At 49.7% G+C, this 14,043-nt stretch overlaps 6 protein-coding genes across 6 annotated transcripts; 3 read left to right on the top strand and 3 right to left on the bottom strand.

Moving 5' to 3' along the window:
- Nucleotides 1-1,823: 1,823 nt before the first annotated feature.
- On the bottom strand, nucleotides 1,824-2,671 carry ASPGLDRAFT_553086 (C2H2-type zinc finger protein). The gene is made up of 2 exons (XM_022548128.1): nucleotides 2,173-2,671; nucleotides 1,824-2,117 (listed from the first exon to the last, which is right to left on the bottom strand). The coding sequence occupies exons 1-2, from the start codon at nucleotides 2,541-2,543 to the stop codon at nucleotides 1,871-1,873; spliced, it is 618 nt and encodes a 205-aa protein (XP_022399245.1). The 5' UTR covers nucleotides 2,544-2,671; the 3' UTR covers nucleotides 1,824-1,870.
- Nucleotides 2,672-4,399: 1,728 nt separating this feature from the next.
- ASPGLDRAFT_49347 (CNOT2/3/5 family protein) lies at nucleotides 4,400-6,861 on the bottom strand. The gene is made up of 3 exons (XM_022547082.1): nucleotides 6,361-6,861; nucleotides 4,792-6,293; nucleotides 4,400-4,736 (listed from the first exon to the last, which is right to left on the bottom strand). The coding sequence occupies exons 1-3, from the start codon at nucleotides 6,613-6,615 to the stop codon at nucleotides 4,676-4,678; spliced, it is 1,818 nt and encodes a 605-aa protein (XP_022399244.1). The 5' UTR covers nucleotides 6,616-6,861; the 3' UTR covers nucleotides 4,400-4,675.
- Nucleotides 6,862-6,933: 72 nt separating this feature from the next.
- Nucleotides 6,934-8,127, top strand: ASPGLDRAFT_153385 (D-aminoacyl-tRNA deacylase). Its single transcript, XM_022542328.1, has 7 exons — nucleotides 6,934-7,026; nucleotides 7,098-7,170; nucleotides 7,220-7,398; nucleotides 7,462-7,504; nucleotides 7,557-7,783; nucleotides 7,857-7,918; nucleotides 7,988-8,127. The coding sequence occupies exons 2-7, from the start codon at nucleotides 7,164-7,166 to the stop codon at nucleotides 8,055-8,057; spliced, it is 588 nt and encodes a 195-aa protein (XP_022399243.1). The 5' UTR covers nucleotides 6,934-7,026; nucleotides 7,098-7,163; the 3' UTR covers nucleotides 8,058-8,127.
- Nucleotides 8,128-8,260: 133 nt separating this feature from the next.
- ASPGLDRAFT_49346 (uncharacterized protein) lies at nucleotides 8,261-9,900 on the top strand. Its single transcript, XM_022547081.1, has 5 exons — nucleotides 8,261-8,366; nucleotides 8,453-8,520; nucleotides 8,587-8,596; nucleotides 8,653-8,739; nucleotides 8,791-9,900. The coding sequence occupies exons 1-5, from the start codon at nucleotides 8,354-8,356 to the stop codon at nucleotides 9,729-9,731; spliced, it is 1,119 nt and encodes a 372-aa protein (XP_022399242.1). The 5' UTR covers nucleotides 8,261-8,353; the 3' UTR covers nucleotides 9,732-9,900.
- Nucleotides 9,865-11,966, bottom strand: ASPGLDRAFT_175237 (putative MFS transporter; the record flags this gene model as incomplete). Its single annotated transcript, XM_022542839.1, has 7 exons — nucleotides 9,865-10,232; nucleotides 10,310-10,568; nucleotides 10,628-11,091; nucleotides 11,136-11,291; nucleotides 11,344-11,706; nucleotides 11,768-11,853; nucleotides 11,909-11,966. The coding sequence occupies 7 exons, from the start codon at nucleotides 11,964-11,966 to the stop codon at nucleotides 9,999-10,001; spliced, it is 1,620 nt and encodes a 539-aa protein (XP_022399241.1). The 3' UTR covers nucleotides 9,865-9,998.
- Nucleotides 11,967-12,639: 673 nt separating this feature from the next.
- Nucleotides 12,640-14,032, top strand: ASPGLDRAFT_27374 (NAD(P)/FAD-dependent oxidoreductase; the record flags this gene model as incomplete). Its single annotated transcript, XM_022543654.1, has 2 exons — nucleotides 12,640-12,829; nucleotides 12,879-14,032. The coding sequence occupies 2 exons, from the start codon at nucleotides 12,640-12,642 to the stop codon at nucleotides 14,030-14,032; spliced, it is 1,344 nt and encodes a 447-aa protein (XP_022399240.1).
- Nucleotides 14,033-14,043: the final 11 nt, after the last annotated feature.

Below are 14,043 nucleotides of genomic sequence, written 5' to 3'. Positions count from 1 at the left end.
AGCTGATCCCGTTGACAAGTAACCTTGACATCAAGGTGCCGAAACTCGAACACGAAATAAGATGGAATAATGTGCGTTGCGTTCATTACTGCTGGACTATTCCAGAGTATCCAAAGAGTCCAGGGCAGGTTGTTGATTGATCAAGTCTCTTCAATCCGTCGAAAGTGGCACATAAGAAAAGAAAAGAAAAGGTCATTCGTATCGAATGATCTCTCTCAAGTTTCGTTAGGGAATTGTATGTTATTGACCTGCATAATGATGAGCAAGTCTCTCCAGCCAAGCAACTCCCAAGGAAGCGAGCTACTGACCATCCATCGTCTTTTGACCAGTCGCACCCCCGAAGTGACGACAACAAGGAACAACGGTTGATTTTGTTAGCATGTATATAGCTTCACGCGTGTATTCAGATTGTTTGATCATAAATGCTGCACAATCCTGTTAGCAGACAAATTTGGTGTCAATACACTGAAGTCCGAGCATGAGGTGGAATGATCAATGAGCGTTATGTTTGATCCTGTTAGATTATCAATAAGATCAAACAATGCTTCTGACTTATTGAATGTCTGCAGTATGAGGAATGCCACAACTACCAGATTGTCAAGTGGACGTAGTAATTTCCTTTGGGCGTAGGCCTCATGGCCTAGTCAATTTAAACCGACTGACTCCAATCACACAACGACTGTCTTGTAGCAAGTTGTTTTTCCAAGGCATAGTCCCAGCATCTCTTTTTAGTCTCCCATATCTCAACAAGGGTTGACTCGAGCTCAAGCCGAAGAAAAGACGTACCAAATAGGCTCTCACATTTAGCAATGCATCAAAAGGGACGCAAGCAAGAACAGGCAAGATACCTGTCCAGAAAACAACTCTATATCTGCTAATGACAAGCAATCTCAAGGACCCATTATGTGGGCAACTTCGCTTCCTTCAATCCGTCCACTTCAGATCGTTCCGGTAGAATTTCGGTGTCGCTGAAAAATCCTTCACTAAAGGCCTGACGACTGCTTCAAGCATATGTACCATTAAGCAGCACCTTTTCCATTGCGTCAAAAGACGACCAACAGTGCTGGCTGTCTTGCTGTTCGCCACAGATCACCGCGACATGGCATTTTTGGTTCAAGATACTTCAACGTTTTTGATTCCGCGTGTACCAAGGAAAGGCACTTTAAGCAGGATAGTGAAACTATCAAAGTCAACCAGAGCCTCCAGGTACCATTCGGTAACCAAAGGAGGTAGGACTGAAGTTGCTGTCAAAAATGTTCTTGTTGTTAGAATCGTCCTTGGACTCTGTATCTGGAGACTCGTGAGGAAGAAAAGAGGAAGACTGGAAAGATTTAAGGATAGCAGTAACAGTGACTATCACATACTTCATTGACCTACAAGTGAATACGAAGACCAAAGATAAATATAACACATTATTCATTGACACTGGCAATCTGTATTAAAACAACTGCGCAAACATGTAGATCAATTAACCAGTCATTCAAATAAACCCATAAAAAGGCAGAAAGAAAACAATTGATCTATCTGTATCAATTCTAATTTGAAGTATGTAAGAGAGCCTAGTCTTTCAGTAGTGTGTCAACAAAGACATCATCAGCCTCGGGTATATGTATGGGTATACAGAAAATGTGCAGTCATCAGCAACATGACCGTAAAGAAACATCAGACATAAACATAAACATAAACATGAGCATTAGCATAACTCGTAGCGTCTCAAAAAAAAAAAAAAAAAAAAAAAAAATCAAAGCAACGAATGAATCCGAAATGAATGGATAAAAGTGAAGTGCAAGGGGGCATTAAAATCATAAGCGACGAGTATTGTCAACTCGCAAGAAATAAAAGAGAAACCCGATCCGTAGCAAAAAATCAGCTACAGATACTGCGCTTTAGTAACTCTCTTGGATGCCCCGCGCTTGGGTACAGGGACGTGATGGTACGCGCGTAGATGTTCGAGCAAGTGGTCTTTGCGCGGAAACCCGTTGTGGCCTTTTCTCGAGCAGTCGGCAACGGGGCAGTCTTGGAATACGGGGTAGTGGACGCTGGTTTGGTGACGTCTTAGGTCGGCAGAGCGAGTGAATGCTTTACCGCAGTCTGCGCAGGGGAAGGGTTTGTTTGATCTGTCGCGTGTTAGTTGTGTCGAAAATTTGGGGGGGGTGTGGATGGGAGACTTACTTGGGAGATGTTGTTTCGAAAGGAATGTCGTGACAGATGTCAGGGAAGAGTTGTGCATCTTGGGGCGGCCATTGAACCGGCGGAGAAGACGATATCGACGATGCAGATGTTGCAAGCGAGTGGTCGACGTATCCAGCGCCAGGGATCGGGATGGAGTTGACATAGGACGAGTTGACGGCCGGGTATACGTCCGCAAAGCCATATTGGCACTGACCCGGGGAAGAAGAGAAATCATAATCATAGGACGACTCGAAAGGAGACGGACAGGGAAAAAGGTCTGGTTCTTGCATCGGAGAGGAAGAGTACAGGTCTGGATAAGTGAAGGAAGACTGTGTTGAAGCGTCGCTTCCGTGAGAGTACGAAGGCTCCATGGGTGGACAAGACAGACCAGGAGTCTGTGTCTAAATACGATTAGCTTTGCGTTTTTATTTTTTTTGTTATTGGCGACTGGTGGAAGACAACCATTGCGGGATTGGAAAACATCATGTTAGCTTGAGTGTTGGATAAGTACAAGTCCATGGTCAGGTCAGTTGGGTTACTTTGTCGAGTAAGTTCGTAAAACAAAGAAGGTAGAGCCAAGGACTGAGAGCATCGGGATGTGCGTCTTTATATATGCACAAGAAGGAGTCTAATTCCGCACTGCATCATGATCGAACGTCAAACAACAAGCGGATCCCCCCAGAGCCCAGGGTATGTCATCACCAAGACTTTCCGCTAACCTTTGTCTGCAATAGACGAAATTTGCCAAGGGCGGAAGACCACGCAGACGAGATAGGAAGTTGTGTGGAAAAAATGCACACAGCCACCTTAAACCGCAAGTTATGATAGGGCGTCTTTGCCAGGAAAAGTGGGTGAGAGATTTTATTTTACGCAGGATCAAAGTGAAGCAAACATCCCTACCGGCTAGGCTGACGCTAGAAACTCGATGGAATTTTGTCCGGTGTTCTATCCAGGGTTCGAGAGCCGGCTTGCATCGCCAAGTTCCCGAAGGAGTTGTGATTGGAGTATATGTTGCTGTGTGCTTGGGAATCGCCGAATAGGCTGACACGACCCCCATCCCGAGTGGACACTAAAGCGTTCTGAAAGACTTCTGAAAGGTTCTGAAGGACGATCACGAAGGGACAAAAGACACAATAACATCATCGACCCCCCAAGTTCCTCCACAGGAACAAATTGCGGTGGAGTATTAGTGTTGTCCACGGAGGCCTGTTTGTCGAACAAACGACCCAGAAAAACCCACAAAGAGAATTCCGGAGAGAGCCTTATGGCGGCTACTCAGCCTCATTCGCTGTACAGGTCCTCTCGATGGGTCCGAGTCTGTCTCGTTTCGGGTATTCGGCGCCGACCGTGACTGAGAAAGTACGAAGTCCAGCCCAAGATGTACATGAACTTGATTGGGGAATTCCGCGGAGGATGTGCGACAGGACAAGAGAAATCCGAGCATGGATGATGCCGCGGGTCACAAAGCGTCCGTAGCATGGGGATCATGCAAACTCCTGTTGTACCACATACTCGACTTGGACAGTTTCTTCGTGTCTTGTGTCCGGTCTTTCCTTTTGCTGGGCAGTCGCGCGTATCCCGCTGTGTATTGTATTCTGTAGGCATACTCCGTAGGCACACACACACATGCAAATATCGCACCCTCCGGCCTTCATCGGCACTAAATATCCGGATCGACAGAGGCTTTTGTACACTTGTGCGATCCGCGCCAACGAGAAAACGATTTCCCGGCCGTGTTGTACGGAGTCCCCGTTTTGACGTCAGTTCTGTACATACTAGTGTATCTGGACTCGGAGCACAGTAGTCAGTGGGCTAGCACAACGTAAGAGGACCTCGTATGTAACTGTATCGCTGAGCCGCACAGCCTCTTGGCAACCACTCTCTGCACTTTGCACAAGTATATGTCAGTCAATCAATGAGAACTGCAGAAGACAAAAATCCCTCAAGTACCACGTACAAGTTGCTGTACTGTAGATCTTAAAAGCATATCGATACCCATTTTTGCAAAGGGCAAAAGCAGTGAGGCGCTTCGCTTGCTTGCGCTGGACTCTGTATGGCTGGCCAAGGCCAACAGGTGGCCTCGGGCACAAACAAACCATGAGACTACCCCGGGATTGTTCCTGAGGGTGGAAGGCTTCTGGAAAAACCTTAGTAGGTGGGAAGCTGGGGTGAACCTTGGTTTGCGTCGGGTTTGGGCTGCTGACATGCGTACTATGTATGTAGCCGTGGACGAATTCCGGTCAGGTGAATGTTACAATATGCAACACGCAGTCGTCTCTACTATGTACTCCGGATAACATGGCATAATAAAGAGTACAGTGTTCTCATGAAATGAATAAGAACCATGGTAATCCCCATAGACGAAGAACTCCACCGCTGCCCATTCGTACATACACTCACTCCTGGCAGAATCAAACAACAGAACAGAAGAAACCAATCCCAACCAATCAATCAAGTAGTTCTCTTGCATTCAAAGTGTAACCTGCTCCACATGGTACACGCATTATAACTCGTCTTCAAGGTATTTGTAGACAAATTTGAAATCCGCCTTGCGCCGATTCATCCTGTAGAAGTTAGCATCAGATCGGTACGCCAAGAAGAAACGTAAAGAAAACATACCATGTACTCTCATAGTCAAAAAACCGATACGTCCCCTGCTCGAATTCCTCGGTGATCGCCTTGGGCTCCTCATGACGTTGGAACCATGTCTGGTACTGTTTATGGAATCGCCAGCTTTGGTTCTTGAGTGCCTTAGCGGACAGGAATTGCTGGTATGTGCCTTGCCGGTAATAAAACAGGTAGAAGAGAGTATCCGTGTCGATTCGCCCCGTATCGTACAGTCGCGGGTCGTCAAATATCGCAAGCGGTTCTTGAGGGTAGTAGAGGGGTGTGTTGTAGGGATTTTGCGGTTTGTAGTGACGGGGCTTCTCTGCATCGGCGGGTTCCGGGCAAGTCGTCAACGATGCTGCCAGAAGTCGTTGAGCCGATGGTGCTGGGTTCGTCGACGCGCGGCTCTTGGTCACTTCGAAAGATTGGATCAGGTCTTGTAACCCGGGGGGCAGATGGTATATCGACTCTTCGGCATCGCGCTGCTCCGGCTTGTCAGTCTCTCCATTTGTCGCAGCAGTAACCGGCTCTTTGCTGGGAGGCTCTTTCTTCTCTGCAACTGGTGCGGGCGCAGCAGCCACCTTGGGACTACTGAAGGCGGGCGTTCGTGATCGTTCCTCCGCAGCGAGTGCGGCAGCTGATGCGAGCTTGGGCGTGGGCTGTGCTGGCGCGACGCTTGGCGAGGCGATCGAGGAAGGCTTCGACACGGGAACTGCTGCGGGAAATGCAGGGCTGGCACCTGGGGGTGGGGGCAAAGGAGCGATTCCAACGCCATTCTTGTCACTTGCAGCTGCTGCTGCCGCTGCGGATGCATACTTGAGAGTTTCCCCGGGAAGTCGTGTTGGTGGAGGAGCGGGCTTCATGCCGCTTGTGGAGCTGGTTGACGTGGAAGGATGTAGGGTCGCAAGAACGGGCAGAGGTGACTTCATTTGTGTTGATGACCGTCGTGGCCCGGGGGTCTCTGCCTTGATCTTGGGCTTCGGTTCCAGGTCATCATCCTGCAGCGACTGCGTATCTTGCGACGATACCAGATCGTTGTCGCCCGTGAATCCGAGCTGCCCCTCTGCATCGACCTCCAGGTTCAAGTCATCGTAGAGCGTCTCGTCCTCCCCGGAGTAGTCAATGTTATGCCCATCTTCGACGTAGTACTTTATACTCTCCTTCAGATCGAGCACCTGTCCCGTTTCGACATTCCCGTTCTGGAGCGCCCGTAGCAATAACTCGAGTTTATTGACGTGCCACCTATGGCGTTCCGTGAGGTGTGCAATATCCGATAACCGATTTGACTTGTTGATATCCTTCTTGCCCTTCTTCATTTGTATATGAAGCGTCTCCTCCTCAGCCTCCATCGCCTCAATCTTCTGCTGAAGTTCGTCGACCATATTGGACAAGAAATCGCACGTTTCGACTTTTTGCTTCTCACGGGGATCGAGCCTCGACGCTGCTGATAGACCTTCTTTCGAATATGCCTTGGTCTTCATCTCCTTCTCGACGGCCTTGAACTGTTCCATACACTGCAGTTCCGTTAGCTCCTGCATGGTCTGTGGCAAGTGCAAAGGGACGGTTTGGAAATCAGCCCACAGTTTCGATTGCTCTACGCTGCTCGAGCAGCGGACTCTTGTCTTTGACTTCATTGCCTGCTGCCCAGGACTTGATCTGATCGCGAAATCGTTGCAGCTTCTTGATCTCCCGCTTGAGGTTGTCTTCGAGCTTATCGCGCTGGGCGGCATTTGTTGTCGTCTTGATCTTCTCGTATATCCCATCGAAGGCCTGGATACCCTCTGTGACCTTTTTGAAGGTCTTATCGATCTCTTGCTGTGTTTTCCGGGAGGTCATGATGGACGGTTCATGTGGTGGTCAAGAGGGGGTTTTTGGAGCTGGGGACAAAATATTGCGTGGGAGCCGGTTTGCGGAGGGCGGAAAGAAGGATGGGGGAATATTTCGTGAATGGATGAAACAACACGAATTGTGTCTGAGAGGAGGAAGAATTGTAGTGTAGCCCTGTATGGCCGACAGTGAATCGTCGTCGCAGTCGTTGTCGTCAGTCGTGATGCTTTTTGGGGAGAGAATGCCAAGACCAGTGTGCCAAGACTGAGGCACGAGATAGTAGTATGGGAGAATCCATTCCACTACGGAATAGACACTATCTTATTTCTATACTCTGCAGTGGTTTACTGATCTATATATATTCTATTATACTGTGCTGTTGACCCCTGCGTTGTTATAGCTTGTCTGTTACAGGTTGAGGTACGCATGCATCCCGTCCGCAGCCGCCGTTTTAGTCCAAGGCATACAGTACCGACTTCTTCGTCTGATAGTGATACCCCTAACATTAGCTCAAACATCCCGGTCCTGCTACGATAGGAAAAGAAAAAGAGAGCAACATGAAAGGTGCGCCAGCTTTCTCGCGACAAACAACCCGATCTAATCCCAGTCCCAGCGGTCATCCAACGAGTCAAGTCCGCATCCGTGACGGTCGATAATCAACTGGTATCTTCGATTGGGCGTGGTCTCCTAGTTCTAGCTGGAGTCGGGAAAGGCGACGATGAGAAGGAAGCAGACAGTTTGATCTCGAGGATCATAAGATGCCGGTTATGGCCGGACGATAACGGGAAGCAGGTGGGTGACTCGAGACCATGCTACAGCAGAACCAGGACGATTGGGACTGACAGTGCTGGATAGTGGAAGAAGAATGTCCAGGATATTGAAGGCGAAATACTCTGCGGTACGCCTCGTCCCCGCCTCAGTGGTGATGGCATCAAGCTCTGACGAATCAGTCTCGCAATTCACCCTCTATGCGCAATTAAACAAAGGCAAACAACCCGATTTCCACGAAGCCGCCGATGTCGAAACCGCGCGCAGACTCTACGATTACTTCTACCAACGGTTACGCGAAGCCTACAAGCCGGAACGGGTCAAGAACGGTGTCTTCCAGGCGATGATGGATGTCGAGTTGAAGAACGACGGACCGGTGGGTTTAGATTACCGCAGTGACGAAGAGGCGGTATAGCTTACTTTCTTTGCATTACCGATCCTGTTGAATGAGTATGGGGTGCTGACCATGAGATGGTATGCAGGTCACGATCGAGGTTAACACGAAACTCCCGAAGAAAGAAAAGACACCGGAGGGGAATAAGCAGTCTGAGAAGAAGCCAGACAAGCCTGAGAAGTCTGAGCAATCTGAGAAATCGAAATCAGAGGGCGACAGCGATAAGGGAGGACAGACCGAGGGCCAGCAGAGCTATGAATTCAAGCTCCCCGCGACGCTGCTAGAATAACACCACCACAATATAATAGCATAGTAAAATAGACATCCAATATAGATATGAATGTAATGATGTACAAGGAATTCACTTAACTCACCAGTTGTGGTAGAACATTCACAGTGCAGTGCATGGAAGCTTCCTGAAGGCCAGCCCGGCCTTTGTATGGGTTTTCTCCCCACCAATTCTCTTCTTCCTTCTTTCTATCTCTACTCACTCTTCCACTCCCATCGACGTCTACTTCTCATTCTCTGTGATTCAATCGTTAAATCCCTTCATTTTCCTTATTCAGCACCTCTCTTCTAGCAACCATGGTCGAGTCGCGTACGTCTCTTCTTTCCCCTCTAAACTGCGGGGTGCTCCGGATTGAAGCAAATAAATGAAAATTCAACTAACAGCGCGCGCTTCAGCTCGTTCTCGTGTTTATTTCGATATCACGATTGGCAAGCAGCCTATGGGCCGCATTGCTCTTGAATTGGTGAGTTTCTCTTGTTTGCTTAGCTCTGGCTGTGGTTGTGGTACCAGCTAACTTCTTCTCGCGCAGTTCAACGATGGTACGAAACGTCCCAATCCTACACCCCTCTAATAGAATGCGCAACTGATGAATCAGTCGTTCCTAAAACTGCTGATAACTTCCGTGCTCTTTGCACTGGTGAGAAGGGCGTGGGCCAGCAGGGCAAGCCATTGAGCTTCAAGGGTACGTCGCGTGAAAGATTCCTCTCGATTGGACACCTCTGATCCAATCCAGGCTCGATCTTCCACCGTGTCATCAAGCAATTCATGATTCAGGGTGGTGACTTTACTGCCTTTAACGGAACCGGCGGCGAGTCGATCTACGGCGAGAAATTCCCCGACGAGAACTTCGACCTCCAGCATGACCGTCCCTTCCTCCTCTCCATGGCCAACTCGGGCCCCGGCACGAACGGCAGCCAGTTCTTCATCACCACCGTCCCTACTCCCCACCTCGACGGCAAGCACGTGGTCTTTGGTGAGGTGCTCAACGGAAAGAGCGTCGTCCGCAAGATCGAGACCATGAACACCCAGGGCGACAAGCCCACCTTGGACGTGACGATTGTCGACTGTGGCGAACTCACCGACCAGGAGTACGACGACGCGGCCAAGCAGGTCCCCGATACCACCGGTGACCCGTACGAGGACTTCCCCGACGACCACCAGGGCGAGGCACTTAGCACGCCAGTGTGCTACAAGATCGCGTCGGAGCTCAAGAACTTTGGTAACACCGCATTCAAGGGCGGTGACCACCTGCTGGGTCTCGAGAAATACCAGAAGGGTTTGCGCTATCTGAATGAGTTCCCCGAGCCAGACGAGAATGACCCCAAGGAGCTCGACGGTCAGCTCAAGGCGCTCCGTTTCACCCTCCACTCCAACTCCGCCCTCCTCGCCAACAAGATCGGTCAGTTCCAGAACGGCAAGGCCTGGGCTACATATGCTCTCGAGGTCTCTGGTCCCGCTGGTTCCAAGGACGCGGACAAGGCCAAGGCTTACTACCGCCGTGCTGTCGCCTTTTCGGGTCTTAAGGAGGAAGAGAATGCGCTCAATGACCTCCAGGAAGCTTCCAAGCTGGCTCCTTCGGATGCTGCTATTGTGAATGAGGTGGCCAAGGTCAACAAGGCGATCAAGGACCGGGAGGCTAAGGAGAAGGCTGCTGCTAAGAAGTTCTTCTCGTGAGATGGAGTTGTATTAACGCGTATGATTCATGATATCCATGATCTATTTTTCAGAAGAAAGATTATTTACTTGGGGAGGAAAGAATCCATTTCTACAGCAGGGTGCCTCGACCATTTGTTTTTAGCATTTGGTAGCATAGCAGGCGTAATTTCATTCTCATTCTTCAACATCCAGTCCAGTAGGGTCTCGTCTCATACCAATATGACCACAGACATATACCCAACCAAAACATCAAACATAACAAAACATAGCATAGCAAAAGAAAAACTACATCGTCTCCGCCAAAAACGTCTCATACCTCCCCTTACACCTCCTCCTCCAACTCTTCCCCCAAACAATCATCGGCGCCCCCATAACCATCGATAAAACCACCCAAATCCCATAAAACGTAAACGTCCACCCATAACTCGTCGCATCGATGAAATTCTGCACAGAGAACGATATCGCAAAGTTGATAACAGACGAGCAGACCGCAAGCACAATCACCAATTCACCAGATATCTGCCCCCATCATTAGAAACACATTTATTCCACTGTGCAGTGAAGCGTAAATGGAAACCTGGGGCATGGGTGAATACCTGATCAAAACACTCCATCGCATACGCCGTCGCAATACTAGTCGCCGAAACCTGCTGGGCAATCATACAGCACAACCCCACAGCAACAGCCATCCAATGGCTCCCCGCCGTCGCAGCCCAGCCGTACGTAAAGTATCCGACGGCCGCGAGGAGAAGAGAGAATATGTATGTGTAGAGGCGCATTTCGGGCTCTTTGTAGCCGTTGTTGCGGCGGGTTAGAGTTAGGACTAGGGTATCGGAGAGGGTGCCTATGGCCATTCTGCGGCGCGGTACATTATGTTAGATATAATGGGTGTATGGGGAGGGGAAGGGAGGTACCCGATGAAATTCCCAACAAGGGCAGCGAGGAATAATAGTCCTGCTGAGCCGGCGCTCCAGTTATAGGGTGGTTCTGTCATAATTTCCGAGATGGTGTTGAAGGAGACAATGCCAGCCGTGCAGCCGAATGCGAACTGGATACCCGCGAGGACGATATTCGGGAATAGGAAGAGGTAGAATGGGCGCCGGAAGTACTGGAACCAGGTTGTCTTGTCGTCTTTGTAGTAGTGCACGGGTGCGAGTTTCTGGGTGTATGTTCGGGGTGGCATGGAGATTTCGCCGGCGCTATGGCTGATAGTTATAGCCAGGTTAGGGTCTGACTTGTGGTCTTTTTCATCATTGGTTGGTGAAGGCTGGGCTGTTTCGTCGAGTTTGGGTGGTTCTGTGGATGTTTGGTTCCTGAATCGATAGCGTGGGAATATGGTGTCATCGAAGGCGAAGGTGAATAGGAGGATCAAGATGGCCTAGACAGTTAGCACATTCCCTAGAAAATGTGATAGGGACGTACAGCAGCAATCGCAACAATCGGCTGACTCCATCTCCACCCAATCCCATCCGCAATATATCCCCCCAGAATCAACCCCAGAATAGACCCTAACTGCTGAAAGAAGATATAGACTGCCAACATCCGACCACGCTCATGCGAGAAGAACATATCAAATATCTACCAATCAGCACAACCCACGTCCCAGGAATTAAAAAAAGGAAGAACTAACCGTCAACTGAATCAGCGCCTGATATGCCGCCGTCCCAATCCCCGTAACAACCATCATAAGATAATACTGCGCCGTGCCCTCAAAAAACCCACCCCAAACTCCCCCAGCCAGAATGAACACCAAACTCAAGATATAAACAATCTTCCGTCCGAACTTCATGGCCGACGGGATCCAGATGATGTTCACGAAGCCCAGGAGGAGGTAGTTCAGTGCCGAGCCGCCGTTCATGTTATTCAGTGTGACGCCGGTTTCTTCGGAGATGGTTGTCCAGGCTGCGCCCCAGTTGTTCTCGCCAAAAGACATTATGCAGGCGTATGCGGAAATTAGGAAAAGGGACCAGTATTTTTTGTGTTTGGGCCAGTTCTGTGGTTTCGTGTTAGTGGACTGGATATGTATGGTATTGGGGTTGTGGTGTGCTGCGCACCAGTGGATCAGCTTGCGAGGGCGTAGGCTGAGGAACTAGGAGGATATCGTGTCCAGAACGGGCTGCATCGCTGAGGTTTCTGGGGGCTTTGTCTGTTTAGGGTTATACATCCCGGGAAAGGGGAGGGGGTGTATGGCATACTATCTACCAGGTACACGGTGCCTGGTACATCTGTCATAATATCGTCCGAGGGAGCCATAGTGAGCGTTCACATCCCTAGAGGGTATAAATGTGGAGAGAAACCCCATCCTGAGAACCAGAGCGGACTATATATATTCGTACACCAACATCGGCATACCCCGAACAAGATAGCACCCTTGGATGATAAAGACACCATGAGGGGCTGGAGGCCACTTTCTCGTCTCTGACTCTTTACATCGCCATAGATATCAACACGAGATAGAAGATAATTAGTGTTGGAGAAGAACGGTGGAGATATAGTATACCACTGCGCGCGTGATAAGTGCGGAAACCAAACGAACAAGTGAATCCTCTACCGTATGCCATAATTGATTGGACAAGATACGAGCAGGAAACTCGAATAGACTCTGATAATTGCAACCGCAACCCTGGACGCCGCGGAGAATAGTTGTCCTGACATTTCCCAAAACGGTAAATCTGAGTCTACAAAATGTGGAGAAATGCACAGGAAGGTCCAGCCGATGCAATCTGCGACTGGCCCTATCGGATAAAAGCAAGCTCAATCAGACAATAGATATGCACCGGAATTATTCCTTGTTTTTGCTGTATTTATAGCTGTTGTGTCTGGCGTCATCTGATAAAGCTCGATGGCCCCTCATCACTGAATTCCCTTTTCTCTATCGTACCAAGACAACTACAACTTTCTAGCTCTAAAGCTATACGACGACAATATGACACCACCACTCAATCCCTCCTCATCTATTCTCATCATCGGCGCAGGAACATGGGGCTGCTCGACGGCTCTGCATCTCGCCCGTCGGGGATATAAAAATGTTACCGTGCTGGATCCCCATCCGGTGCCGTCGCCCATTGCGGCTGGGAATGATATTAACAAGATCATGGAACATCGGGAATTGAAAGGTTTACACCCCCAGACAGGCTGTCCATAAGTTCTAGCTAACAAAGATAGACCCCAACTCCGACCCCATAAGCGTCGCCTTCGAAACATGCACCAGAGCGGCATTGAACGGGTGGAAGACAGACCCGGTCTTTCAGCCCTACTTCCATGAAACGGGGGCGATTGTGTCTGGTCATACACCAGAGTTGATCAAACACATCCAAGAAGATGAAATCGATCCAACAAAGTCCGAGCATCTGGTGAAGCTGAAGACGGCAGAGGACTTCTGCAAGACCATGCCCCCGGGTATATTAACAGGTGATTTCCCGGGGTGGAAAGGCTGGTTCAATAAGACCGGTGCAGGATGGATCCATGCCCGGAAGGCTATGGTCTCTGCTTATACCGAAGCGAAGAGATTGGGTGTCACTTTCGTGACAGGTTCACCACAGGGAAATATAATCTCGCTAGTCTACGAAAACGGAGACGTTATCGGAGCCAGAACCGAAGACGGAATCATCCACCATGCACAGCATACCATCCTCGCCGCCGGCGCAGGCAGTGACCGTCTCATAGACTTCAAAAACCAACTCCGCCCAACAGCATGGACATTATGCCACATCCGCATGACCCCCGAAGAAGCGCAACAATACCGCAACCTTCCCGTGCTCTTCAACATCGCCAAAGGTTTCTTCATGGAGCCCGACGAGGACAAGCACGAGCTTAAGATCTGCGACGAACATCCCGGATACTGCAATTTCGTGCCTGATCCACAGCACTCTGGAGAGATACGTAGTATCCCGTTTGCGAAGCACCAGATCCCGCTCGAGGCGGAGGCGCGGGCTAGAGATTTCCTAAGTGATACGATGCCGCATTTGGTGGGGAGGCCGTTGGCCTTTGCGAGGATTTGCTGGGATGCTGATACGGTGGATCGGGCGTTTTTGATTGATCGGCATCCGGAGCATTCATCGCTGTTGTTGGCTGTTGGGGGGTCGGGGAATGGGGCGATGCAGATGCCTACGATTGGGGGGTTTATTGCAGATGCTTTGGAGGGGAGTCTGCAGGAGGAATTAAAGCGTGTTGTGCGGTGGCGGCCGGTGATAGCTGTTCATCGGGACTGGAGGTCTACTCAGAATCGGTATGGGGGGCCTTTTAAGGTTATGGATTTTCAAGAGGTGGGTGAAAATGGGTGGACAAAAATCGTTGAAAGCGCCAAAAGTCGACTGTGATGTTATATCAT

The sequence above is a fragment of the Aspergillus glaucus genome (assembly GCF_001890805.1).
Source record: "Aspergillus glaucus CBS 516.65 unplaced genomic scaffold ASPGLscaffold_15, whole genome shotgun sequence".
NCBI classification, from domain to species: Eukaryota; Fungi; Ascomycota; class Eurotiomycetes; order Eurotiales; family Aspergillaceae; genus Aspergillus; species Aspergillus glaucus.
Note: the sequence above shows the minus strand (reverse complement) of the source record. Positions and strands in the feature narration are given on the sequence as shown.